Below are 12,541 nucleotides of genomic sequence, written 5' to 3'. Positions count from 1 at the left end.
TTGTTACGGGCCTATAGGCACTGTGAGTTTGGAGTAGCAGTAAATGTACCTACCTCCCACTCCCCTTCACCACCATTACATGAATCACTTCATATTTTACCTCCTCAAGCAATTTTATGTCTTTCCATCAGCTATTGCTATCTGTTCACATCCACACACGCATGGACACACAGACAGACAGACAGACAGACAGACAGACAGACAGACAGACAGACAGACAGACAGACAGACAGACAGACAGACAGACAGACAGACAGACAGACAGACAGACAGACAGACAGACAGACAGACAGACAGACAGACAGACAGACAGACAGACAGACAGACAGACAGACAGACAGACAGACGGACAGACAGACAGACAGACAGACACACACTTCCATGATATTATGTGCACAATGCCACAGACACACACACACACACACACACACACACACACACACACACACACACACACACACACACACACACACCTACACACACACACACACACACACACACACACACACACACACACACACACACACACACACATGAATATGTGCACACTCACACACAGGCACGCATACACACAGGCACTTATTATACACTGGTGTCAAAAGCTGAAGCTGTCAGAAATAATAATGAAATCAGTTAAGTTTGACATGTCCAAAGCCACTGGGCCATAATAATCATTTATATGATTGTATGTAAATATTGTAAGAAAATATTAGGAATCAACATCTGTGCAGACACCCCTCTCTCCCTCTCTCTCCCTCTCTCTCCCCCTCTATCTCACCCGTATCTTATCAAAATAGAAATAGAAACCATCTCTGCCTGGTGTAATGTAATCGCAGACAATTTTTTGTTTTTCATTCAGCAAGGCATCTGGACGTTTATATCCAAAAATAATGTGCTAATTCCCTGCCCAAACTCTCAGTAAATTCCTCTCATAATGCCTCGATTAAACGTTAATGCCTGCCTAATCGCTCTTCACTATATTAAAAAAACTCTTTAGTCTTTTTTTATTTTATTTTTTTCAACTGAGCGAGTCGGGCTGAGGCGGGCGCAACCGCACTAGAGGGGAAGTCAAGTCGCGTCGGACTGGCGCAATAGCACTGGCGCGGTTCACATAACTGAGATCTGACCCGTGTTTAACCATGCTGTTAAATTATGGAAAATTATAATTCTAAGAGTTTGACCAGGGCTTGTTAGTTGTGAGTTGTTTATGAGGCATGGCTGTCGTTTTCACGTGCTTATTTCTGTTCTGGTGAGTACCCGAACTCTTTTATTTTGTGTTGTTCTCCGACTTTTACGCACGGCAACTATAGGCTGTTGATCGATGCAAATTCGAGCAACTCGGCAACTGCAGCAAGTTGTATCGGTTGAAATGATATTTCATATTGTGATGCTGTACTTTATTTACAGCGTGAGCAACGTTTGGGGAAAACAGCGGAGTGACAGTGACACCAGTATCTATTTGGATAATATCACGCGCATATTGGATAGATTACTGGATGGATATGACAACAGACTGCGACCAGGATTTGGAGGTATCGTAATGTCCATTTCATCATGTGTCTAACAAGCTAATGCTTCATAAAATATGACATGGATATCCGTTTTCTTTGTGGTTAAAGTTTTACTTTGCATAGTTGTCCGTGACTCATATTATTCTAGGTTGGCACTTTCCAAAAGTGATTTTTTTTAGCATGTGTAATTTGCATGTATTCCAAGCAGTTGGGAGAGATTTACCAGCCAACATATCTTTTTTTTCTTCTTCTCTGAAAATAGTCCTACCATAGTGATGACAATACATCTATTGTTTCTTCAGATCAAATATAGAGAGTGCTGTGAGACATATTGCATGCTATAAATAGTATCATCTAATATATACTTTTTGTATACATATTTTTGAGGTGTGAGGTGTTTGTTTTATCGATATCAAAATGACCACGTATCCTGGAACTGTAGGTCCGGTCACGGAGGTCAAAACCGACATCTTTGTCACCAGCTTTGGACCGGTGTCAGACGTTGAAATGGTACGTTCAGATGCCTGACCTCCTCACAGTACACAAATACAACATAATACAAGTCTCTATGTTAATTTATTTGTCTTAGATTGACATGTATTCCCCATTTACACTTGTTAATAGAGTCCATGGCAGTGTGTGTGTGTGTGCGTGTGCATGTGTGAGTACAGGATATGCACAGTGCTCCCAGTACTGCCATGCGTATAGAGATTCAAGTCGTGGTCCGCCCATGCAGCCTTCATGATTCCAGGATGGGGCAGGATGTCATTAGTGCAGCTTAGGATTTTAATCTGGTCGACAATTCATCATCACAGAGAGAGAGAGAGACTGATGCTGGGACGGGATAGGCTGTCCGCTCTCCTCTCCTGTCCTGGGTTGGGCTGGGCTGGGCGTTACACACACACACACACACACACACACACACACACACACACACACACACACACACACACACACACACGCACACACGCACACACACACACACTCACACACACTATAGTTTTTTCACAGCATCTAAAGCTTATACTTGCTTTGCCATGTGATTCGCTGGTGGCGATCCTATAGGCGGTTGGATTGAGATCTTCGGTGCAGCAAAGCCATCAATTTGATCTAAAACATCCAGGATTGAGCCTCGCCGTATACTTGATGCCAATACTGTACTTCATACTGTATTCCCCATCACTGATTTGAGCTGTTCTTGGCAGCTGTTTGGGATAATACTTGATCCTTTAAACGTTGAGCACAGATCGGGAGGCAATACACCAACCAATTCGGTCTCATACAGAAACATCGTCCTATAAAGCCACTTTGGGGAGTTTATAGAAACTGAAATGCCTTTATCGCTGGTAAACAATGTAGTTAAACAGATGTGAATCTAGCAACAAAATGGAGGACCTGTGGAGAAGGATGAAGATAGGATAAATGCGGTGACGTGAAAAGTAACAAAACTCCAGATCTCAAAATGTATAGGTTAGTAGTCTATGCAGGGTGAACATGTAATCGCTAATATTAGTTGTGTATAGTAGTAGTAGTAGTACTCAAAGTAGTAGCAATAATTGTAGCAGTAGTAGGAGTAGTAGCAGGAGTAGCAGCAGTAGTAGTAGTAGTAGTAGTAGTAGTAGTAGTAGTAGTAGTAGTAGTAGTAGTAGTAGTATTAGTAGTAGTAGTAGTAGTAGTAGCAGTAGCAGCAGTAAGAGTAGTAGTAGCAGTATCAGAAGGAATAGTAGTAGCAGTAGCAGCAGTAGCAGCAGTAGTATCTGTAGTAGCAGTAGCAGCAGTATTAGTAGTAGTAGTAGTAGTAGTAGTAGTAGTAGTAGTAGTAGTAGTAGTAGTAGTAGTAGTAGTAGTAGTAGTAGTAGTAGTAGCAGCAGTAGCAGTAGGAGTAGAAGTAATAGTAGCAGCAGTATCAGCAGTAGTATGAGTAGTAGTAGTAGCAGTAGTAGGAGTAGCCTAGTAACAGCAGTATTAGTAGTAGTAGTAGCAGTAGCAGTAGTAGTAGCAGTAGTTAGTAGTAGGAGTAACAGTAGCAGTATCAGTAGTAGTAGTAGCAGCAGTAGCAGCAGTAGCTGCTGGAACGCCCTACCCAAAGCTGTAAAGGAATGTGAATCACTACCCACTTTCAAAACCACTCTCAAAGAACACCTACGGGAGACTGCAATTCGAAACTGGCCCCTGTAAATGTCCTAACCCAACCCCCTCCAATGTACAGTAAATGACCAAGTATGGTTTTGTCAATATTCCAAAGTACAGTTTTGCTTGTACAGTGTCCCCCACCCACCCACCCCTCCTACCCCCCCCCCCCCCCCCCCTAACCAACCTCCTCCAATATACAGTTTCTACGTCAAATGTATATACTCTCTTTTCTGGATTATTTTTGTATCACAAACAGTACTGTATTTGCAAATCTGGTACGTCATAAATGTATAGATGTAGCAGTACTGTCTATCTGTATGTTGTGTATGTCATATATGTTATGATGAATTGAAAATGGGGGACCCTGATGTAAACAAGACGAAAGTCTTTCTCTGGTCTGCATCCCCTTAACAATTGTATGTATTGAGCTGTACTGTACTGTACCCATTCTGCAATCTGTTAATAAAGTTTTCAATCAATCAATCAAGCTGTACTAGTGGTAGTGGTAGTAGTAGTGGTAGTAGTAGTAGTAGCAGTAGTAGTAGTGGTAGTAGTAGTGGTAGAGTAGTAGTAGTAGTAGTAGTAGTAGTAGTAGTAGTAGTAGTAGTAGTAGTAGTAGTGGTAGTGGTAGTGGTAGTGGTAGTAGTAGTAGTAGTAGTAGTAGTAGTAGTAGTAGTAGTAGTAGTAGTAGTAGTGGAGATTTACCATACTGTACTTTTGCTGCTTTGCTTGTTTCCTGTGAAGCACTTTTAGTTCCCTTGTGTTTGGCATGGCAATAATAAAACCACAATAAATCCATGCCTCCTTCACCAATCCACCGTTTCCTCTGACCAGGAGTACACCATGGACGTGTTCTTCCGCCAGACGTGGATCGACGAGCGGCTGAAATTCGAGGGCCCCATCGAGATCCTGCGGCTCAACAATCTGATGGTCAGCAAGATTTGGACGCCAGACACGTTCTTCCGGAATGGCAAGAGGTCCATCTCTCACAACATGACCACTCCCAACAAGCTGTTCCGCATCATGCAGAACGGAACTATTCTCTACACCATGAGGTAACCCACACTGGACCGCTCACCGGGGGCCTGGTTCTCCCTCACCCGGGCCAGGACAGGAATAGAAGGACAAGGCCTGGGGAAAAGCAATCGAGCACACAGGCCATCTACAAATATACACACATTGTGAAAATAAACATCATGTTTTTTTTGTTTTGTTGGATCATTACACTTAATGGCATGAGGTAACTGCATGGGACTACAAGATTAAATAGCATAATGTGTTGCCTTCGTGCGACATGACGTTATCACTTGAATCTCTATTTATTACATGCAGTGTTTTCCAATCCTTTTGAAGCAATTAAACATTTTTAAACGTATTTGAATGTTACAGTGGTCATTGAACAATATGGCGGTGGATTAAGTGATGGCATTCAGATAACAAAAATAAAAATGCCACCATTACTAAATAAGTGTATGTGTATTAAATATAAATCAAACAGTCTTTTCAACCTCTTCCCACAGATTAACTATAAATGCGGAGTGTCCCATGCGCCTGATGAACTTCCCTATGGATGGCCACGCCTGCCCGCTTAAGTTTGGGAGTTGTACGTATTTTTTTATATATATATAAGCCAAAGTAGCAAGAGCTGGCAGACACATGTGGCAGATGGCATCGCACGGGGTTGATTACTCCCTGGCCGTCTTGCTGGCTGGCTAACTCACTGACTGACTGACTGACTGACTGACTGACTGACTGGTATATTATTCTGCCCATCCCTCTACCCTATCCAGATGCTTACCCAATCAGTGAGATTGTGTACACGTGGAAGAAGGGGCCCCTGTCCTCCGTGGAGGTGCCTCAGGAGTCGTCCAGTCTGCTCCAGTATGACCTCATAGGGCAGACGGTGTCGAGCGAAAGGTTAAAATCAAACACAGGTAAGCAGAGGACGTGTTTGCACTCCAGGTCGCTTCTGATAGTGTTGAACGGTAAACAGATTATTTTGGTTTCCCCATAAGTAGACGTATCATGGATGTGTCATTGCACAATACAGTACAATGAGATTGGTTCGTGCAGCACCTAAAATAACGATACCTACATTACCCACTCTACCACACAACACATCCATGATGTACCTATAGACACACTACCATACATGCATTTGTTGTACCCGTACTCACTGACACACCACACATTCATGTACCCACTCACACCCTCTGCTACATATGCACTTATTCACACATGCCCTCTGAATCTCAAACACTAGATGTAAATGTGAACCTTACGCATGTGCGAGGTACAGTAGCCTACAGCCAGATTATTTCAATTTCCAAAAGCGTTTGATGTGCACGATTCGATTTAAGATGGTAAACAATGTATACTGTACATGAATATAATACAAGCTGGTGCTTTCATTCTCCCAAAGCTGCTTAAGCATTGTCTCTAAAAGATGCAAAAGCATATTGTATGTATGTATGCATATATTATAAAGGCTAACGCATAGTTAACCCATTCACTGATGTAGTGTATACATTAGTATCAAATGTGTTGTGACTGTACATTTACACATCTATATTTTTAAAAGCCTTTAACAAGCCTGGCGGTTGAACCTAGTATATCCTATACCTTTTGGATTTTATATATGTATATCCGAATACTCTCTTCTGGCTTGAACTGAATATTTCAACTTGATGAGTGGTTGTTGTTGAGTATGTTCACAGCTTCTTTTATTCCCCTCAGGGTCCGGTGTGATATGTCTAGTGTGATGTAGATATTACATGAGTCAGTGCCACTGTCTGTTGTCTGGGAATTTCTGATCTCTGACAGCAGAAACAGGGATCTAGGGCCGGGGCGTTATGGCCAAAATATCAAATTGCGGTATTTCTCTCCTTAGTTTTGATGGTATGGTATTTAGGATTCCCCGGTACAAATTACAATGTGATACGACACTTTTTTTTTTATCTCGTAATGCAATTGTCGTGGTGCTATTTCACTCAAGATGGTCTATTTTCTTGTACTTTGTTTTAATACTGCTGCAAGGAAATGCCCTTTTTTAAAACTTTTTATAAACATGTAGTTATTTATAGTAAAAATACTTACCTTCATATTCAGCGTACCTCCCAACCCTACAAGAATCCCATTTTGTGTTTTTCCCCCATCAGGTGAATATGTCATCATGACCGTTCATTTCCACCTGCAACGGAAAATGGGATTCTTCCTGATCCAGACCTATATTCCATGTATTATGACCGTCATCCTGGCACAAGTCTCCTTCTGGATCAATAAGGAGTCAGTTCCGGCCAGGACTGTGTTTGGTGAGCCTCCTTTACTTTCCGGGTATTTCTCAGTAATTACTGTGTAATTTCTGTACCGCAAATAAGAGCTTCTGCCACGTTCTGTTTATCTGCAGATTTAGCTGTTAGCTCACTCTGTAGCATGTTGTTGATGCGACCGTACGTTCCTTGGAGTGGAATCGTTTAGACGGTTACAAATGTTGTTTTCTCTGGAATAGTCTAGAAACCGGTTCTTTGAGAGATGCATGTTTTTTGTCTGCAATAATGCATTATTCATTTCAACTTTTGATACACAATCGGGGGCCATTTTACATGATTTCATCCATTTGCAAGTGCATAATAATGAAGCAAAAGCAATTCAACATTTGACCAAGAACAGCCATAGTGTACATATGGTATCTCATTCACAGCCATATTATACTCATAGTATAATCATAGAGGCACAAGGCAGGAAAAAAGATGGTAATAGAAATGGTAATAATAATAGAAAATAATAATAATAATAATAATAATAATAATAATAATAATAATAATAATAATAATAATAATAATAATAATAATAATAATAATAATAATAATAATAATAATAATAATAATAATAATAATAATAATAATAATAATAATAATAATGGAATGGCAGTATATCCTATCAATAATAATAATTATATATATATGCATATATAAATGCATGGTATATATCGTAGTAGCACACTGCGCCAGAGTCTGTGCAGTGTTTCGTAATTAAGAGTCCTAACTAGGGATGTCCGATATTATTGGCCTACCGATATTATCGGCCGATATTGGCATTAAAATGTGATATCGGAAATTATCGGTATCGTTTTTTTTAAATTGTACATTTATTTAACCTTTATTTACCCAGGCAAGCAAGTAAGAATAAATTCAGATTTGATTTATTGTCAAAAGTATGCATAATGTTGTGTTAATTCCACGACAAGAGATATGTAATGTTAATGACCTGAAATTATTCCATTTGGGGGGGGGGGGACCCTGCATATATCGGTATCGGAAATTAAGAGTTGGACAATATCGGTATAGGTAAAAAAGCCAATATTGAACATCCCTAGTCCTAACAGTTCTCACGTTCTCTAGCCGTTAGTTCTCCAACTATTGTCAGCAGTGTTGGGCAAGTTACTTTTAAAAAGTAACTAGTTACAGTTACTAGTTACTTCTTCCAAAAAGTAACTAAATTACTTACTCAGTTACAAATTATAAAAGTAACTAGTTACTTCAGAAAGTAACTATTGCGTTACTTTCAATATATTTTTATACATAAACAACATACACAAATCTAAACTATTTTAATGTTGCTGTGGGACAAAGTGAGACTTGTCTCCAATCAAATGCCATGTATGTAGATATTATAATTACTATGTTTATATAGTGGATCATACAAATACAATAGATGTTTTGGAACTTTTGATATGTATTGCCCCTCAAAAGGCCACAACTGGGCAACATAAAATTATGCTTGTTAAGCACTATACCAAAAATAAATAACAAATATATACTGATTGATTGAACATTTTAATGAACAGATTGCAGAATGGGTACAGCAGTACGGCTCAATACACACAATTGTTAAGGGGATGCAGATCAGAGAAAGACTTTCGTCTTGTTTACATCAGGGTCCTCCATTTTAAATTCATGACATTTATGACATACACAACATACAGATATAAGAATCTAATCAAATCATTCTAAACCAGGGGTCTCAAACTCAATTTACCTGGGGGCCGCTGGAGGTAGAGTCTGGGTGAGGCTGGGCCGCATCAAATATTCCACAAAAAAAGGGTTTAAAGTATTCAAAAAAAAAGTACAACTGATCCAATCTTCTCACAAACTCACTAAAACCTCACAAACACCAGCAACTGAGCATTCTCAGTGGTGTCAGTGGACTCATCCACAGCTATGGAAATGCACTGTGCATTTTTTTTTTATTCTATCACAAAGCTGTTTAATCAAATCATCAGCCAGTATTTCAGTTATTCTGGTTGCTGTGCTATCTGAGGAGGATTTGCTTTTGTTTGCCTTCAAACATGGTATCCATCACTTCAGTCATACATTATTTTATTATTTATGCATCAGAGAATGGCTTCTTGTGTGTTTAGCCAACACCCATGCCACTGAGTGAGGACTTTGTTGCTTTTTCTCGTTGTGACATAGATTTAACAATAATTCTGCTTGCAGCTTGATATGATTTCATTCCATTTATTTTTGTGGTTCTTAGCACTGAATTCTGAGGAAAGGCTGCATCAAAATAACTGTGTTTTGTTTCATAGTGGCGTTTCAAATTGCCACTCTACACAAGAGCTACCGTTTCTTGGTGCTGGGAGGATGCACGCATATTTTTCAGTCCATGCACCTTTGAATTGCAGCAATTTTCACTGTCTACTTTTCTTTTACTTTCTTTGAACATGCCACATTTTTCTACTAACTGACTGCTGGCGAAACTAGGCTACTAGCTACATTTATCTCACGGTGATAAAACTGGGAATGAGGTTACTAGCTACAGTACCTGCAGATTAGACTACTACTGTAGATGCTGTAACTGAGGGGTACAATTCCCTGACTGTATTGATAAGTATGGTATCATTAAACCACTACCGCTTTATGTACTTTAACTACTGGCCATACAGTACACGATATCTAAATATGATGAACACTTTCCACAATGAAATCGGTTCCAGTCAAAGGTAATAATCAAATATTTAATGGAGCAAAAGGTACATAGAATATTTATCTTACATTTATCATTTGAATGCACTTGTAAGGCAAATGAGTACTCGTAGGCAAATCAACATTGAATGTCCAATCTCTGGTTACGCAGGAAGCAAGTATACAACCTGGCTCTTAGGGAATTATATCTATGGTACACTTAATGATATAGCGGGATATTCTGGAGGGGGTCCTCCCGGTTGTAAGCCGGTAGGGGGGGTAGGAGAGCCGTCGGTAGTAGACCGTCTGGTCAACGATATCTATGGAGACTTCAAGTACAGAAGACAGTGCAATAGACTCTTGATCCGTAGATGAATACACCTTGGTTCTCTTGTAGGCTGTAGCTCCACAATGAAGAAGAAGCTAGGCGACCTCAGTCTCTCTGTGCGCCGACTCAACTTGACTCCTCTCGGGGGTAAATCCAACACTCACAGGCGTCGGCGATTATCCGCTCCACAAATCACAGTACCAAAGCAAATATATATTCCAGCCGCATAGGGCTCAGCAGTCGTCGGGTAGGTAATCCAGTGTACATGTCCCTCGGTCCTCGCCTAGATCTCCTCGGATGAAAGCGCCATGTGGTCGGCCCAACCTGGATAAGACTCTAGATAACACGAGGAAGCGTTGGAGATGCTGGTCACTTTAGAACTCTAACCGCACGATGCACCATACACGATAGACTATTATTACTTGATAGAAATACGTCGCACTCGACGGTACAGTGCCAAACTCTGACAATTCAGCTATTAATTCGCACGAGGTCTCAATGCTATTCTAAGGCCAAACAGGCCATACTTCACCGCACGTCGTATCGTGGGTGAGGCTTCACGTTCTGTTACTAAGTTGGGAAGAAGGGTAAGGGACTTCTACATTTACTTGCGCCATATTTATATGCACGGTGAACAAATAGTGCCACTCTCATTTCGGTAGCCGTATCCCTGAGCGGAGCCGGGGCTAGTACGGACATGTCTCGTCGGTACCTTTGAACTTGACGCCAGGGGCTGGTCCCCTGGCGCCTGGTCCTTTGTCCAATAAGAGAATGAACTATTATGGGCTATAGTAGGCTAAAGGGATATTCCGTGCATATGTACAAGGAATATACAAGGGATATCAAACGACATACAAATACTATTCAATATATATCCATAAATAAATATATATACTCGGTTTAATCTGATCCTTCGTAACAGATGCGCTGTCAACTCGCTCTGACTGGGACCCGCTGAAAGACAACACGCATTCCGTGAAGACCCGCCCTACTCTGCTCTGATTCGCAGACTGTGGGTGGGGGGGGAGAAACGCTGACGGGACGCTGAATGTGATTGGACCAGAGTAGACAGACACAGACAGTGGAGCAGTGCTTGCAGAGGAGATGAGCGGAGAATTTGCCCACTAAACAAGGAAGAACATATTGCCTCTCAGCGCAGATATCTGTCTGATGAAAGAAACAGGTTCATTCATAGTAACGCGTCACATTTATTTGCAGTAACGGTAACAGCGTTATTGAGATTGGAAGAGTAATCCGTTAGATTACGCGTTACTGAAAAAATCCGTTAGATTACGCGTTACTGAAAAAACTAACGCCGTTAGTAACGCCGTTACTTATAGCGCCGTTAATCCCATTACTGATTGTCAGCAGTCCATGCCCACGGTTGTGGAGCGTGATGGCTACTGGCATGAAGGACTGGCCATGAGGTGGTTTGTGGTGTGTCGGTGGGTGGGGGATAAGACTATGGCTGAACGTGATCCTCATCTTGGCTAGTTCCTCATAGAGGGGGTGGGAGGGGTTTTCCTCATCCTGCTCTCTGCAACCACCTCTATTTTGACCAGCTCAACTCCCACTACGGAGTTAGCCTTCCTCACCGGCTTGTTCAGTTTGTTAGTGTCTCTTGAGTTGAGTATACTCATATCTATGGTATCTTATTCACAGCACAGTCTGACACCGTTCCTGTTTTCTCTTGCAGGATTGTGATTCTGCAGCTTATAGTAGTAGTAGTAGTAGTAGTAGTAGTAGTAGTAGTAGTAGTAGTAGTAGTAGTAGTAGTAGTAGTAGTAGTAGTAGTAGTAGTAGTAGTAGTAGTAATAGTAGTAGTAGTAGTAGTAGTAGTAGTAGTAGTAGTAGTAGTAGTAGTAGTAGTAGTAGTAGTAGTATAGTAGTAGTAGTAGTAGTAGTAGTAGTAGTAGTAGTAGTAGTTGTAGAGCCTTTACCTATAAGCCTACTGCGAGGGGCAAGTGGGCTGGCTTGAGTTAGACGCGTGCTTGAAGAATTCAATGTCCAGAGTGCTCGTATCATTTTCGATTTATTGACCTTTTTCCCTCAAATAATATAATACAAAAAACTCTTTTCCTAATTACACTGAACGCCGACCTATACGGCACATCAACACGAACACGGTCAAAAACTGTTCCCCTTGCACACCTGGGGCTCGTCACCCACTGATCAGTATATATGGGTAACCACCCCCTGTGGTGGTTGCCACGGTGACTGATAATGCCACACCTCTGCACTGTGAGTTAAAATAAAATGAAATAAACAGAAGGGCATTTTGGCTCCAACAGTAGTAGTAGTAGTAGTAGTAGTAGTAGTAGTAGTAGTAGTAGTAGTAGTAGTAGTAGTAGTAGTAGTAGTAGTAGTAGTAGTAGTAGTAGTAGTAGTAGTAGTAGTAGTAGTAGTAGTAGTAGTAGTAGTAGTAGTAGTAGTAGTATCACACACAATACAATATGCACAATCATTCAACAATCTTTGATTTGGCAGTGACTGGAAAGGTACAGACTGAAGCATAATGCTTATACATGCCTGTCCTATATTCTTAACAAAATTAAAACTCCAAAACAGAAAATTACAAAAAAATTATTATTCACATTTGTAAT

At 40.8% G+C, this 12,541-nt stretch overlaps 1 protein-coding gene across 1 annotated transcript in view; it reads left to right on the top strand.

Annotated features, from left to right (window-relative positions):
* Nucleotides 1-1,100: 1,100 nt before the first annotated feature.
* Nucleotides 1,101-12,541, top strand: part of LOC311233191 (gamma-aminobutyric acid receptor subunit gamma-2-like) — a gene marked incomplete at its 3' end in the record, with an annotated part of 672,918 nt that continues 661,477 nt past the window's right edge. The window contains exons 1-4 of the mRNA XM_084320108.1: nt 1,101-1,249; nt 1,408-1,532; nt 1,954-2,021; nt 4,479-4,699. Of these exons, the coding sequence (XP_084176234.1) occupies nt 1,215-1,249; nt 1,408-1,532; nt 1,954-2,021; nt 4,479-4,699 (449 nt within the window). The 5' untranslated portion in view covers nt 1,101-1,214. The remainder of the gene's footprint in view (nt 1,250-1,407; nt 1,533-1,953; nt 2,022-4,478; nt 4,700-12,541) is intronic.

Source organism: Notolepis coatsorum, assembly GCF_963971535.1.
Source record: "Notolepis coatsorum genome assembly, chromosome: 8".
NCBI lineage: Eukaryota > Metazoa > Chordata > Actinopteri > Aulopiformes > Paralepididae > Notolepis > Notolepis coatsorum.
The sequence above is the reverse complement of the archived record's forward strand: the minus strand, read 5'-3'. Positions and strand labels throughout refer to the sequence as shown.